General features: G+C 46.3%; 1 protein-coding gene and 1 long non-coding RNA gene across 4 annotated transcripts in view; one reads left to right on the top strand and one right to left on the bottom strand.

Annotated features, from left to right (window-relative positions):
- USP4 (ubiquitin specific peptidase 4) overlaps nt 1-10,318 on the bottom strand; it is a 40,197-nt gene extending 29,879 nt beyond the window's left edge. For 2 of the 3 annotated variants that reach the window (XM_004018463.6, XM_004018464.6), the window contains exons 1-6: nt 10,189-10,318; nt 8,164-8,291; nt 4,001-4,131; nt 2,512-2,638; nt 1,780-1,925; nt 1,589-1,650 (exon numbers count right to left, since the gene is read on the bottom strand). In XM_004018463.6, the coding sequence (XP_004018512.3) occupies nt 1,589-1,650; nt 1,780-1,925; nt 2,512-2,638; nt 4,001-4,131; nt 8,164-8,291; nt 10,189-10,289 (695 nt within the window). In that variant the 5' untranslated portion in view covers nt 10,290-10,318. Of the gene's footprint in view, nt 1-1,588; nt 1,651-1,779; nt 1,926-2,511; nt 2,639-4,000; nt 4,132-8,163; nt 8,292-9,718; nt 9,962-10,188 lie in introns of those variants that run through there. The other variant, XM_042236234.2, reaches the window with a different exon arrangement.
- Nucleotides 10,319-10,491: 173 nt separating this feature from the next.
- LOC121817253 (uncharacterized) lies at nt 10,492-15,797 on the top strand. The gene is made up of 2 exons (XR_006057080.2): nt 10,492-12,029; nt 15,068-15,797. It is a non-coding gene; the product is annotated as an uncharacterized LOC121817253 (long non-coding RNA).
- The last annotated feature ends 697 nt before the right edge of the window (nt 15,798-16,494 follow it).

Below are 16,494 nucleotides of genomic sequence, written 5' to 3'. Positions count from 1 at the left end.
CAGTGCTCTTTTCCAAAAGTGGTTTCCCTTCACTGGAACCTCCTAGGTCTGAAGCTCTGGAAGGAGTAAGGAGAAGCAACAGGAGGAAGAGAAAAAGGCACAACTGCCAACAGTCTGCCTTGGCCCGTACACTTGGGCTCTTTCACTCCAAGCTGTCAGCCCTACCTCAGAGACTAGAATCCAAGCACCTTCTGTCTCCTAAGGAGGCTGTCTCAGTTTTTATGGTATTTTCTCTTAGTTCTGTGGCATTTCCAGTTCCAAGAAGGGAGTGAGAAGGCTGCTGGGCTACTGTTACCTGTTTTTTAGGCTGCTGTCACAAATCACCACAAACTTAGTAGCTTAAACAACACAAGTTTATTATCTTATGGTTTTGGAGATCCGAAGGTCAAAATGATTGTCACCAAGCTAACTCCAGGTGTGGGCAGAGCTATGTTCCCTGGTGAAGGCTCTAGGGACTTTCTGAGGCTGCCCAGCTTCCCTGGCTCACGGCCAGTCAACTGTCTCACGTTTCATTGCTCTGACTCTGCTTCCACCTTCATATCTGACTCTTCTGTCTCCCTCTTCTGTTTATAAGGACCTTGTGATTACGCTGGGCCTACCCAGATAATCCAGGATCATCTCCCATCTCAAGATCCTTAATCACATCTGCCAAGTCCCTCCTGCCAGGAACCTAACACATTCATAGGTTCTAGGGATTAGGATATGGACTTTGTTAGGGGGTGGGGAGGAACACAACCACTATTCTGCATAACACAGCTATTCCATCATCTTTTCAGGAATTAGGGATCAGAGTTTCTTACACTGAAGTCCATGGCTAAGCTTTAGGGGGGGTCTATAAAACCCTTGAGATTGTTGGCAAAATGCTCCATCCTCCTGTGTTTCTCAAGAGAGAGCTCGTAGCTTTTGTGAATTTCACAGAAGAGCTATGAGCCCATTACCACAAAACACTGTCCAAGATCTGACTGAGGAAGACAGCAAAGACCAACATTCTCCCAATAACTACTGGAACACAGACACAATTCCCCTATCTTATAGTGTATGAAAAATCCACCACTCCTTTCTGTCCCCTTCTCAGAACATGCAGTAACTCCACACCACACATGAACCTCTCCTGAAGACAGGGGTGCCTGGAGTCCCAGTTTAGTACTAGAGTAATTCCCCCAGGAAGTGACAAGGGCAACAATCAGAAACACTCCCCGGGGTAAAGAGTGGGATGGAATGGAACCATTACCTTTAAGTAGGTAAGACCCTGTGTCTGAGCCCTCTCTTCCTCCATCAAAGCCCCTGCCTATAGGTGGAAAAAATAAACGCCCTTGACAGAAACAAAGCCACATCTTGGCAGGGCAGCATCCCCAGATCCAAGCCCCTCCTCTTCCCCATCTCCACCTCAAAAGCAGAGGCTCACTGCCTGGTTGACACGTCTGACAGCTTTCCCTGGGATGGCTGCCCAGCATGCTGCTTACCAAAAGCCAGGATTACAGACTTTGGATACAAAAGCAAATGTTTTCCATCTGGTTTAAAGAATCTTTTTCTTTGGCGTCTCCTCATACCCGTGTGCCCGGCCACAAGAGAGAACAAGTTCACTTACTTTGATTGCTGGGTCTGCCTTGGCCATGTGCCATCTTCATTTTGGGGCTCAATTACTAGCACCTGAGTGAAAGAGGAAACCATATTAGGAATGTGCAAAGTGTCTCACTTGCTGACATGCTCAGAATCAAAAAGGTATCAGTCCACAATCCTGCAGCAGCTGTCTGCGGGGGCACGGCCTGGGCCTCCTACCTGACCCTGGTACAGCCCGGCGTCCTGCACAGTGTTGTCCAGCTTGCTCAGCTGCTCATAGGTGTTGCTCATGTATTTGTTCCACAGCCGTGTCTCACGCTCTGCAGGGATGTTGAAGAGCTTCCTCATCTCCTTCTCGATGGTTGCTGGGGACAGGCAGACACATCACTCTGGGCTTTCTCCCGGTGCAAGGACAACAGCCACAGCAAGCTGAGGCTCATCTTCCGTCCTTTTCAGACAGTCATGGGATGCTCAGGATCAAAAGCTCTGATTGACCTCAGCCCCCTGGTGACTCCTAAGGCCAAACATCTTGCATGGGGCGTCCTTTTATACTCAAATACCCAAAGACTGCCCCTAGGCTTCTCATTCTCTGATGATGTGAGTCCCCGTTTACAACACAAAAGCAACAAGGCATAGTTAGAAAACAAACCTCTGGAACTAAGACAGATTTGGTTTCAAATACTAGGTCAGCCATTTTCTCACTGAGATTCCTTCACCTTTATTACCATATGTTAAGTAAGCAGAGAACATGCGCAGTGCTTCGTACAATATGACTGCCAGGCTTAGCTGTCCACAACAGCTCTGGAAAGCAGGCGCCCAGGTCGGGACAGGTAACCACAATCTGAGACTATCGGGGTAACAAGTCTAAAGAGGGTGCCCCACCTCCCCACTCGTTAGCCACTATGCCCTGCACTCTCTCTAGCTTCCTAGAATGACAGCCAGGGGACTCACCGATGGTGTCTGCCTTGCTGAAATGGCAGCTCAGCACGTTGGTGGGGTCACTGTTCTCACAAAGCTTCAGTTCCAGCAAATACACCTCTACCTTGCAGTGCTTGACAAACAGGCCATGTTCTACCACCTGCGAACGAGAGTGCAGGTGAAGGAGTGCTGGTCCCACACCGGGACAGTCTGGGAAGCAACATGCCTCATCAGTGACAAAAGGCAGAGTCTATACGACAATGAGTGTGAGCTTTAAAGTCACCGGCATGTGTCTCAGGAGTTTAAAAATCTTATTTCCACAGGCCCCAGATAGATGAGGTGCATAAGAAGAAATATTTTCAGTGAGCCCAGATTCTTGCATATTCCCATACAGAAAAGCACTAATTCCTTCACTTGAGATTATGTGGTTTTCCTTTACTTAACAATAATCTTTCGATGTTCAGACTACCTGCCCTTTGTTGCAAAACTTCTCCATAACCTGACTCCCCTAGCCTCGCCTCCTCAAAGCAAGTCTCTCAGGGTCACTTGAAATACTGTCTCCTGTGGGCTTGAAGTTCTAAAAATTTCCACCAAATAAAACATAACTCTCAGAGGAAAAAAAAAATCTTATTTCCACTCATTAGGACCAACCAAGAGTATCGTGATGGAACCAGAGCTAGCAACAAGAGGGCATAATAGCAAAGTCACTGTTCATCTCTAAGTGGAGATCGTGATGCTTCCCCTTGCAGGGTCTGTGGAACCAAGAGGCCTGGAGAACAGTTAAATCCTTTGGCAGCATGCTCACCACATAGCAGGACTGGAGGCATTAGGGGACACCTTTGAAAACTGGCCTGCCCCTCACCATTTGATTCCTAACCCCTCTCGGAGTCCCAGGATTCAGGTTGGAGAAAGAAGGTACTCCGGCCCTGAAAAGTGACGCTTAGAATAGAAGCTTGACCTCAGCACTGCAGCCCTTCCCTGCTCTGCTAAGAAGGGAAACTGCACACCATGCAGAATGAGAAACGTACCCAGTGCCTACTCCTCCACCAGAGGAGATGTCCCCCACGATGGGACAAGCAAACAACTGTGGGAGTCAGGGTGGTGGTATTCTTGTGAGTTCTGGCCACCAGAGGGGTCGACAAGCTGGGTTTCTCTCCCAGGGCCTGCCTTCCCTTAGAGATTGTTCTTCTCTCGGCTATTAACACCTGTTTTCCAAGGTACTCAACAATGTGATCAGAGATTCCTAACTACAAGGGGAAGAGCAGTTATCAGAAAAAGTTAAACAAGAAGCAGCACATTACTGTGTGTCCATATGCCCCCAAGTTAACCTTCCCTCACAGAAGCTTCCAGAACACAATCTCACTGTACTGCTGGACATATCCCAAGCCACTGGGCAGCTGTGATATTTGGAGGCCTCCATTCAACAGCTTAGGAACATCTGTACCCCAGGAAAGCAAAAGCAATCAGTGCCAGGGAGCACTCATAGACACTGAACGGCGTGTGGGACAATGCGGGTACTCACTTTTCTGACAATGGGCTGCTGGCCTTCTACGCAGCCATACCAGTTTAGTAACTTATTCCAGGCCTCTGCTGGGACCAAAACATAGTCCAATTCATCAATTAAATGTTCCTTCAAGGTCTGACTCTCAGGATCTGAAAAAGGAAAACAGCACAGAGCTCAGTGCTCTTCTCCCCAGAAATGTTTGTTTTACACGATTCTCATCTACTTTTCAGAAACAAGAAAAGTATTTATGGGAACAAGTAGAAAACTCCAAAATTCTGTCATGGCTATAATATAGAGCAGACCTAGATGATTGTCTTTAGCTGTGACTTCTGAACAGTTTGTGAGGAACTTGTATTTCTTCCAAAATTGGAGGGAGAAGGAAAAAGAAAAACTCCGATTTACATTTTCAAAGTGCTTCCAGCTCCACAATTAAAACTGTTTTATTATGAATATTTAACAATATTCTGCTGAGTGAAACTGCAACGAAATCAGATATCACCTTTCTCTGAAAGATTTACTAAGCAAGCAAATGAACACGGCAATGAAGTTAAATTTATTTTTACCAAGAGTCATTTACCATTCTTAGTGTCGACTCCAAGACAAAAACTCAGCTGGACACCAGCCATACAGAGAATTTCTTTAACATGCGAAACATCCATCTTACACCCCAAAATGGAAGCAACACAACTGGGATTCAGAAAAGGACATCCATGGACTTCCTTGGTGGTACACTGCATAGGAATCTGCCTGGCAATGCAGGGGACACAGGTTCGATCCCTGGTCCTGGAAGATTCCACATGCCACTGAGCAACTAAAACCCTCGAGCCGCAGTTACTGAGCCTGCGTGCTACAACTGCGAAGCTCGTGTGCCTAGAGCCTGTGCTCTCTGCAACGAGAGAAGCCACTGCAATCAGAGGCCCATGCACTGCAACAAAGAGTAGTCTCTGCTCACTGCAATGAGAGGAAGCCCATGTGCAGCAAAGAGGGCCCAGCACAACCAAAAAAGAAAGGAAAGGACATTCATGCTCTGAAATATACTCTCTTAATGGAAGCCCATGGGACTGGATCAAGGGAAGACTGACCACCTCCCACCCAGGGAGCGTCCCTGCTAAGCCTGTGCATATCAACACCCACTCCTGCAACAGCGCCACTATTCTCTTCCAGACGAGTGAAGCCACAAAGCCAGGGAAGCAGACAGTACCCACAATGGTGTAACTCATCTGTATAAGGTAGACGATGTTAAAAATAAGAGCCAAAAACAGCACTCACAAGATGATCAGGGCTTCCCATCTGATTCACCTTTGCCTTTTTCATTTCCAAGGAAAAAGGAAAGACACTAAATAGCCTTGGAGAACAGCAACCCCCAAGTGAGAAGGATGCATGGATAAACAAAATGCAGTATATAAGCACAGCGGTGTATCATTTAACCTTTAAAAAGAAGGAAATCCTGACATGCCATAATATGGACGCACTGTGAGGACATTCTGCTGAATGCAAAAAGCTGGTCAGAGACAGACAAATACTGTATGATTCCACTTATACTAGGAATCGAGAGTAATCAGAGACAGAAAGCACAATGATGGTTGCCAGGGTCTGGGAGAAAGGAGATTGGGAAATACTGTTTAATGGGTATGGAGATTCAGTTATTGTTGCTCTTTTGACATTTATATTTATTTCTTTAGGACATGCTGGGTCTTCACTGTGGTGTGCGGGCTCTCTAGCTATTTCATGCGTGCTTAGCTGTGGCATGTGGGATCTAGTTCCCTGGCCAGGGATTGAACCCAGACCCCTTGCTTTGGGAGCGCAGAGTCTTAGCCACTGAACCACTAGGGAAGTCGTGAGATTCAGTTTTACAAAACAAAAAAGTTCTGGAGATTGACTTCGCAACAATGTAAATATACTTTATACTACTCAACACTTAAAAATATTTAGATGGTACAACTTTCCTGGTGGTCTGGTGATTGAGAATCTGTACTTATACCGCAGGGGCACAGATTCAACTCCTGGTCAGGGAATTAAGTCCCCACATGCCACAAGGCAAGGCCAAAATAATAGTAATAATAAATTTAGATGGTAAATTTATGTGTATTTCACCATAATTTAAAAGGAAAAAAAAGAAGTGGCTCCTCACTGATGAGCCAACTGTTTTCCACGCAGCTCTGGCACAATTATTCACACTAACAGATCAAACGTTTTCTACTCAGCAACAGAAGGATGATCCAGGAGGAGTACTTGAAACAAAAGCTTCACACCTCAACTCCAAGGTCTTCTCTGATTTGCAAATTAAAACTCACAAAGGTTCTTCACCAATCTTACGTGGAGACATATACCTTCTTCATTTCTAACACTAAAACTATGCAGGTCTGGCTACCCATGCTGTGCCCAACAGCAGCCACATACCTTTAAAGGTGGGAAAGGAGCCAAAAGCTTTTAGCATCATTAACCCCAAGTTCATCAGTTCTACAGGGCTTTCTCCTCTGAGGCTCAGTGACGATTTACTCAAACATGTCATTCTTATGACACTCAAGGGCAAACACAGGAACTTAACTGGAATTTTCAATACAGTTCACCATTTTTACTTAAAACTGCATCAGTCAAAGGGCATCATAGTAAAAAGCACACAGGGGTTTTGCAATAAGGACTGAGCCTTTGCAAATTTCTTCAACAGAGCAAATAAAGGGGAAAAAATGAGAGCACAACTTGGTCTTGGTTTAAGTATTTCATCAGATATACAGGAGGGGCAGAAGTGGAAAATGAGAGAGGAAATGAGCAGACTACATTAGTGAGGATGTGCCCTACCCACTCCTTCAAGAGCCCCTTCTAGGCAACTCCCATGACTGTAGGTGGCAGGCAGCCAGACTGGGACTGGCAGGTGACTGAGAGTCCAAGAGCTAAGAGGGCGGCCCTCACTGGCTAGAGATAGGCCATTCCTGCTCTGTCAATGTTCCAGGGTCTGAACGGAATGTACTTCTCACCTCCCAAGCACACAACAAATGTTTCCAACCTAATCCAGTGACATTGAATTGAAAGACAACAGAAGAAATGCTTGCCCTCAGCTGAAGGTCATACCAAATGACTTGAGGGGCCCTCCAGCTCTAGGATTCTCGACATCAACACTATTAAGAGCCTTAAGTGGGGTGGGAGGTGGGAGGGAGGTTCAAAGGGGAGGGGACATATGTATACTTGTGGCTGATTCATGCTGATGTATGGCAGAAACCGATACAATATTATAAAGCAGTATCTTTCAATTAAAAAAAAATTTTTAAGCCTTTAAGAATTTTCTTTCTCAAATAAAGATGGAAATGAACAAAGTGCAAATACAGTATAATGATCCTTTGGGGCAGGAAGAAAACCCTGTAACATTATTATGTAATTCATATCTCCCAGAAAACAAGGTATACACTGAAGGGCCATTCGTTTTTTTAAAACACCCAGGACAGTGTTAGGTATCTGAATCAAGCCTCATGAACTGTCTGCCTTCCTGCTGCCTTGACTGTGGGCCCAGGCAACAGATCACCTCTGTCATGCTTGCACAGGAGTCTAAAAGCAAGGCAGAAAAAAGGCCCAGGAAAGGCCAACTGCCGTTTCTATGCATCCAAAGGCGCAAGCCAAGCTCAGCCATGTCATACTTCACTTTGTCAGTCACTTCTTCCATGAGGAGCTGGTCTGTGTTCGCACCTCTACCAACCTTCCACCTCCCCTCACACTACTGTGACAAACATGGCCACCACAGCAATGCCTGATGAATGTTGTCAGCTCTACAATTTGTCCCGCTGCAAAGGTAACACAGAAAATTCTGGTTCCTAAATTTCAGATTCCAGATGCAGTTTCAAAATAATATCCTATTTCTTTCCATTAAATATAGTAATCTCAAATCTCTAGCAGAACTTGAAAAAAGGAAACGATAAAGAGGGACAGGCAGACATTTCTTCAGACATTCCTAAGATATTTCTGCTTTTACTAAAAGGAGTTAATTCAGGAAAAAAGCAGCTTCACTTCTCTGTAAGGGCCTGCAAACACTTCTGCTACAGATCCAAGTCAAGGCCCCTTGTTTCTATCCTCTCACAGTAGGAAAGTCAGGTTCATGATACCCATGGCAAAGACAAACACAACCTCAGGCCACCATGACCTCAGTTTACCCAAGCGGACATTTCAGTTAGAAAAGCAACAGGATACTGTACCTGAAAAGAGTCCGGAGTTATCTATCGGGCCAGGATACAGATTATGTTCACCCACATTGTACATATCCCAGCTGTCGAAGCCCACATACTTCTTCCACTGCTTGAACCACCGGCTGTCAATAAGATACCTAGAGACACACAAAAATGGACTGTACCCGAAAACCTGAGGTTGTACATTACTGCAGTTGGGTCCTTTCACTTGGGGAACAAGCAATCCCTGCTAAAAAAACAGACTCTCAAGAGTAGGAGCAGGGCCAGGCCCTCCTGGGCCTGGAACAGAAAGCCTAGCCCAGGGGATGCACTGACTAAGTGAAATGGCTGTTAAAAGAATAAGTAAAAGGAACGAAATGGCTAGCTTCAAAAATGTCTGTTTAAAGAAATTCTTTCTATGGGGAAAACCTTATTTGCTAATGACCATGTCATTAATTTCATAATGATCTTTACAGAGGTCTTTGTCCAGGCAGACAGTTTGGATACACTGGTTTGCTTCATGTGAAGAGCATTAAACCAATTTTCTTTCTAAAAATACGATAACAACACAACACACTTCAGTTTTCCTTTGAGGACCAAACGTGTGTGTGTATATATATGTTTATAGACACACATGTGTACATATATACATACAATGTCATGGTGTGTTTATCTTATCAAAAAGCATTATGTTGACCTGGTTATATTTTAAAAGTATCATCATGCTGTTTTATTAATACAATTAAGACAGAAGGAGGGGGTGGGGGACATCGCCACTGGTCCAGCGGCTAAGACTCTGAGCTCCCAATGCAAGGGGGCCTGGGTTCAATCCCTAATCAGGGAACTAGATCCCACATGCAGCAACCAAGACCCAGAGCAGCCAAAATAACTGAATACAAATTAAAAATTAAAAAAAAAAAAAAAAAGGAGGGCGAAACCTCCGTAGGGGAACAAAGCATAACAATTACATTGGTGAGTCCTTCAAATTTTATAACCAACAAACTTCAGAGGAGACCAGCCAGCTTCCCAGAGGCCACAAGGATCCATAAATATATCCACATCTCTAAAATGCTCTTTTCTCTCCGAACACTTTCACTGTGTGATTTTAGTCTATCTGAAACCTCCTCTGTTTCTGCTGACTATTCTTCATGTGTCACCATGATTCCGGATATCAAGTTCTGCCTGCTCTGCCTATCACAGCTGGCCAGCTCAAGGACACTGTAACGACTGAATTCCTAGTTTCTCTTCCCTGCTCAATTTCTCTGTCACTGTAATACAGCCATTATCACCACCACCATCGTTTCTTAAAAGAGGGTTGCTCAACCACATTCAGTGCAACGCCAAGCCCCAGTTTCTGTTTCCACACAATAATACCACCCAGGAATCTCTTCACTAATGGAAGTACTGTCCCTGTTACTAGATAATTTATTAAGAAAAACTAACTCAGACTTGCTAGAGTAAATCTTTTCAGTTAGGCTCTAGGCTAATCCGCCTCTTTCACTTCGAAACGCTGCTGCCACCAATTATTTTTAACATTTGCTACCAAAATAACCTGGGACTCTCAGACAATTGTTCAGCTACTGACCTTGACGTCTGTCGAACAGCTTACAAGTTACAGAGTATCTACTTCTTATCTACATCTCAAGCAACTGAAGGCGAGGGCACCAAATATCGCTAACTTGTTCTTAAAAATAAGAAGCCAGGGTCTGTGAGGTGTGGACGTCTTCGCCCAAAATCACAAAGTGAATCCTCAAAGGTAAAGGACTCTCCTCAACCGCAAGGTCCCTGGGAGTACTCCCCTTCTTTCCATCTCGTAGCCCCAGCCTCCGCCGGATACGCCCCCTCAGGCTTCAAGAAGGCCGGACGACCCTCAGCTCCACCCACGCTTTCATCCAGCGCTCCCTTCCCTAAGGGGCGGGAGTCCAGCCACTCTCTGAGAGTCACCAACATCTCCCCTGGCCAGCCTCTGGCCAAGCCGGGAAAGAGGGGCCGGGCCTGAGCACCCGAGCGCCGGCCTCTGGCCCAGTGGGGCAGAAAGGCGGGCCCGGCGCTCACCACTGCGCCCCTCGCTGGAGCGTGGTCCTCATCAAGGCCCCGAGCTCGGATTTCTGGGTCTCCGCATCCGGTCGCTCACGGTACTCTCCACCTTCCGCCATCTCGTCCGCCGCCCCAGCCCAGCCGGCCCGGACATCCGCTTCGCGCACAGCGTGCTGTGGACCGCGCCCACGCGCGCACGCACGCACGCACGTGCGCGCACGCAAGCCCCTCCTCGTGCGGCGGCCGGGGGCGCTGTCCCGCCCCTTGCTTTCCCCCACCCCCAACGGAGCACCACCCCGCCTCCTCCCGCGCATGCGCGGTGGAGCCGGGAGCGGGGCCGGAAGAGGAGGCGGGCGTCGGGAGAGGCAGTGTTCTTAGCCAGGCAGGCGTCTCGGAGCCGGCGCCGTCCGGCACACCTTTCTGAGTCCAGCCCGGCGATCTCGAGGAGTCAGACCACAGGCCCCACGACCCCTCTGGTACCTCTTCTGGCCTGAGGGGTCATCCTGGTCTTAAATCGACGCAGCGCCAGATGCGATAAGTCCTGAAACTAGATTTTCTTGTTTTCTACTCCAGCCATTCCGCTTTCAGCGGAGACCTCAGGCGAGCGTTTAGCTGCCCAGACGTGAGCTCCTGATCCCTGTCCGGCAGGCTCTGCGGGAATATTCGCAATCATCTCTTTCTGAATCCCAGAATCACCTGGCCCAGGCCGAATTCCACAAGCCCTCCAGTGAGCTAATTACTTTATCGGGCAGGCAAGCAGCCACAGGGGGGCGATAGCAATGGGGGTGGAAGGAGCGGTTAAAGTATATTCTCCACATCAGGTACCCAGGCTGCTGCTTTGTTGTTGCAACAAAGTACAATAGCCTGAACACCTTATGGCCCTCACTTGACCGTGCGTACAAGAAACACAGCCCTCCTTCTGGAGGGCTAGACTGTATGTGTCTAGCAGCTCCTGCCCTCAGAAAAATTAGACAAATATGACTCAGTACCTGCCCTTATCCAGTGATCCCCATTTTTTTTTTTTTAGTTCTACCAGTTTATTGCTACTAACCCATCACCCTCCACCCTCATACACACATGCTCAGTCATGTAACCCCATGGACTGCAGCCCGCCAGCCTCCTCTGTCCATGGACTTTTCCAGGCAAGAATACTGGAGTGGGTTGCCACTTCCTTCTCCAGATCCCCATTTTTTAATGCACCAGGGACTTATTTCGTGAAAGAACTTTTTTCTTGAGGTGGGGGGGGGGTTGGGTGGTTTTGGGGAGGATTCAAGCGCATTACATTTCTTGTGCCCTTTATTATTTTTACACCAACTCCACCTCAGATGGTCAGACATTAGATCGCAGAGGATGAAGACCCCTGCTTTACCCAATCTAATAGAGGAGAGGAGCTATTCCATAAATAAGCCCAGCACCAAGTCAAGCAGTGTGTGATAAGCACCGTTAAAGGGTATAAATCAAAGACTGTAGACCCCAAGCTGTGAAACAGAGCGTTTCACTTGAGAACCTTTTGAGTGTGATCTTGAAAGCATAGAAATGATGGTGCATGTTAAAGGAGAGTAGACTAAAGGGGTTAAAGGAAATTTCTGGAACAAGCAGGGAAAATCATAGAGTGAAGATTAGGCCAGTTGAGCTGGACACAGACTACTGAAAGGGCCTGAGATCTATGGCTAGAAGGGAGGCTGGTCCCATATATCCTGCATACACATATTGTAGGAGGTTTGAGAGCAGAGAGAAATAGCTGAGGGTACTTTACACAGAGGTACAGCCCACAGACCTACTAAGAACCCTTTGGAAAGATGTCCGAAGAAAGAGAGAAAAAAACAGGTGCAAAAGAGAACTGTCCTGGTGAAGTTGAGGTAGGTCATTTGAACAGATTTACCACTTTTTTTAGGTTGAGTTTTGGCTAATTGAAATTAATATATTAAGCACTATCTGCTAACAGAGGCCTCTTGGCAGCTGGGTAGATAGATAGTGGGGCAAGGTAATTTGGAATTAAAACTGCCTTGAGGGACTTCCTTTGTGGTCCCATGGTTAAGACTTTGAATTCCCAATGCAGGGGGACCAGGTTCAATCCCTAATCAGGGAACTACATGCCACATGCCACAACTAAGACCAGTAGCAGCCAAATAAATAATAATTTTAAAAAACACCTTGAATAACTACATAGCAGTTAATCCCATGTACATAGAGTTAGCATCAAATGATGATAATTCTGCATCTCGATCCTGACACCCCAAGTACCCTCCTGTGGAAGTTCTTTTAAATTGTTAAAATTGTTATTGAACCAGAACCACTGCTTTTAGTCCTATTTATGGAAAATGAAAGCTGGGTTAATGGGCATGACTGAACCTACATTACAGTGTCTGCTTCCCTCTTTTTTTAGCAGTTCCTCCTATACCATTTATGGCATGGGCCAGATTCTTAAGGAAGTAGGACAAGGCAGCACCAGTAGAAAGGGGGACAAAACCTAATTATAAAAATGAAAACTTTGGAAAATCTTTTTTGAGCCTGGATCTCTTCAACGCTATTCAATAGCAGTAAAAAAAAAAAAAAAACAGTACACTAATTATGAGTAGTTCCTAAAAATTTAAATTCGAATAACCAAGTGTTGTAAGTTAAAATGCAGGGTATAAAGTGACACTTCATAATCAAGATCACCATTATTTCTAAAGTTTTCAAACTTACATAGTGAGTTTGATTATTACACGTTAAGAACACAACTGGAAGTCCTGAACATCTGCCTGCATGTTCCTGCTATTGTGGGAGTGACCCACGGATTTGGGATGAAAGGAGTTGAGTAATTCAAGTCAGGACACACCCTGGCCCCAGGACTGGATTCTCTGTTGGGCCGTTTCCCCTAGGGGAGGGGTATAGACCTGGTAGGCCCCTCTGTTGGCCTGGTAACCAAACCTCAGAACTGAACAACTCACCCATTGCCATGGGACCTTGAAGCACAACAGGAAGGAAAGCAGGAAAGGGAACTGGAGGGAACAGGCCTGACTGACTGCCTGGTCACATACCCGCGATCTTGGATGGGGATGATCTAATTGAGGCTTTGTAATGTCTGGGTGTGTGAACTTTAAGCTTTATTTGGTTTCCAATCGTAAAGTTCTTTCCTTAGCTGGTGCTGTGGCTTAATCTAAACCTACTCCCCAGTCACCCTTGATCCACACCTGCCTGGCAGTCACAGAGCACGTGTGACTGTATTCACAAATATTGAGCACCTTTTGATTAGAGGTGGCATCAGGAGAGAAATATTTTTTGTTTCCTCCTTGCCTGTGCTTTTTTAGCTTACCTGGGGACAGTGGAAAAGCAAAAGGCTCTAGAGATACATTTTAGAAGAGTTAAATGTCTTATCAGTGACACTATCACCTCTGTGGTAAAAGGGGTAGGTTTACTGGGGGAGGGTGACGTTTCCAGGGTGGCTCAGTGGTAAAGGATATGCCTGCCAGTACAGGAGATGTGGGAGACATGGGTTCCACCCCTGGGTTGGGAGGATCTCCTGGAAGAGGAAATGGTAACCCACTCCAGTATCCTTGCCTGGAAAATTCCATGGGCAGAGGAGCTTGGTGGGCTACAGTCCATGGGGGTCACAAATCTTTGGACACAACTGAGCAGCTGAACACATACACAGAGGGAGGTAACAGAGGCAAAAAACTGAAGGAATCTCATAGAGAGTATGCGAGGTCATTTTTTCCCATGTTGGAGACTCATGCTGTTGCACAGATTACATTCTGGTTATGCCCCTGTCAATAGGCAGCCTTGATTGGGCAAGGAAGGTGTTGCACCCTGGGCCTGGGTGTGGCAGTGCCTTCTCTTCCTGCTTGAATTCTGTTACCATCAACATCTGAACCTTAAAAAAGTATTTAGGTATTAATTGTGTGTGTTGTTTGCCCTTTGCACAGAGCAAATTCTCAGTAAGCATTTCTTGGGTGAATGAGTGAAAATTATCCATAAAAATAAAAAATAAAAATTGCAACTGAGAAAAAAAAAAAAAGGAATTATCCAGATAGTAGTCATTTTTCCTTTAAGTAATAATCTATTATGTACTCACAGCCCCTACCCTTCAGGGGTTCACAGCCAGCGTGGCTGGGGAAGATGTTTTCACGTGTAATTATAGTTCATTGTGTGATAAAAGAGCTGGGGGGGGGGGGGAAGTGCTAGGGGAACATGGAGGGTGATGCTGTAGACACTTGCCTAGGAAGAAAAGAATGTAATATAAGCAACTGGTGTAGGAAACAAAGATACGTTTAATATCCCTCCTGGCCTCTGAGGATGCGTAGTGGGTCTGCCTAGAAATCTCAGGGGCCAGGGCTGCTTTATTTTTCATTAAAAAAATTTTTTTAGAGAGTTTAGGAATAGGCTATTTTATTTATTCTTTGAACCACACCTTGGGGCATGTTGGATCTTAATTGCCTGATCAGTGATGGATCGAACCTACACCACCTGCATTGGAACAACAGAGTCTTAACCACTAGAGACCGCTAGGGAAGTCCCAGACCAGGGCTTCTTTAGATTCATACACAGGTACACAGGCACAGTCACAAGCTGGGGACAGAGGCTGGGGCAACAGTTACGCAGGACTGTAGGACGCCATCCGAGGTGGGCTGCACATGTGCCTGGATACTGCCTGACTAGGCAGTTGGATTAAGTGAGCCTGTTCTTGGGTCTCCTGTCTTGGCCTTGCTGGCCACGGCTACCCTAGACCTGGGAGGGGTGCTGGGAATAGGATTTCTGTCTGCAGGATGAATGATGGCAAGGCTGCTGGACCTCGGCCCAGTACATCACTGTCATGTCCCGTCAGTTTCAATGCTTCTGGATGCAACTTACAGAATACCCACCAGTAAGTGACCCACCTAGCTGGTGATTTTGTTTTTGCTTTTTCACGTGACAGGTCTGGAGCTGAGCTCTTGGGAAGGTCAAAGCTGAAGGATGTCCGATCTCAAGTCGGCTTCCCTGTTACCCTCAGGGCCAGAGTCCATGAGCCCTCACTCCTCGGGCAAGAATCTCTCTCATCTGAGCTCCCACTTTCCAGTCCAGCAGTTCCCGATGCCCAGTAACTTGCTGACCAGTGCCAGCTGGGTTTTATTTACGTGCCAGCACAGGTGTGTCACACCTGTCACACCTCTATGCAAGTACACTCTTCCAGCCAATTTGGAGTACTCTGACCTGGATCCCTGTCCATTCTTTATAAATCCATGCCATGGATGGATTTATTTCTCCTGGGGAAATTGTTAGCCAGTGTTTTTCACTCAGTATTACCCTAAAGTTAAAACTTATGAGAGGGACTTCCCTGGTGGTCCAGTGGTCAAGACTCTGTGCTTCCAATTCAGGGGACACAGGTTGGATCCCTAATCTGGGAACTAAGATCCTGCATGCTGCAGGGTGCGCCCCCCCCCCAAAAAAAAAAAATAAAATGTGAGAAAAGATTGATCGGGCCAGGAATGCCTCTCTGAAAATAAACTTGTTTTAAGTGTTGTTCGTGGAACTCCATGGAGACCGAAGAAGGAAGTCATCTGATAAAGGGCTAATTGTGCAAGAAGGGCCTGACCAAATGGGTTGTATCAGATTTTGTTTTTTCAGCTTTGTTGAGGTATAGTTGACAAATAAATCTGTAAACTATTTACTGTGTACGTAATGATGCAATATACACATAACATGATTTACCAGATTTAATGTTTAGAAAAAGTTTAGCCTTTCTAGAAGAGCGTCTGAAATGGAGGTTTCTGAACTGGTTGCGAAACAGCAGGGCCCAGCCCTTCTCAGAAGACCTGTGGACTCAGTTCTGCTGCCTGCTCCCAGATCAGGCAGTGTCCCAGAGGCGGTACTACCAAAGGCCAGGACCTCAGGCAGACTCGCTGGGATTCCTTCACTTTTACTTGTTAATTCGAGCTGCTGATTCACAATGGGGTGGAGTGGGTGCAGGTCCCAGCCAGTAGCAGTAGGGTGATGTGTGTTTTTGGGGAAGAGGTCTAGTTTATGCGAAGGAAGATGAACCCTTAACGGGGCTTTACTTTAGACTGAGTCTTCCTGAAAAAGAGAGAATTGGAAAAGAGAGTTAAAGGAGGCAGGCAACTTCCAAGTCTGAGGATGAGTAGTCACCAGCCAGTGTCAGCTACATGGGGATCTCAGAAGTTCCTTTCTCTTAGAGCTTGAGGCATAAACTAAAGAAGAAGAAAAAAAAGTGGGTGATGAGGGATGAGTCACTGGGCACCCAGACTCTCACCCTCTGGGGTGAGACAAGTCACTCACAGATGTCATCGAGTCTTGGTTCTAAGAGGGGCACAGATAGGGTGGGGTCTAAATGGGCAACAGAACTCG

The sequence above is a fragment of the Ovis aries genome, chromosome 19 (genome assembly GCF_016772045.2).
Source record: "Ovis aries strain OAR_USU_Benz2616 breed Rambouillet chromosome 19, ARS-UI_Ramb_v3.0, whole genome shotgun sequence".
In the NCBI taxonomy this organism is placed as follows: domain Eukaryota; kingdom Metazoa; phylum Chordata; class Mammalia; order Artiodactyla; family Bovidae; genus Ovis; species Ovis aries.
This window is presented reverse-complemented; position numbering and strand designations above follow the sequence as displayed.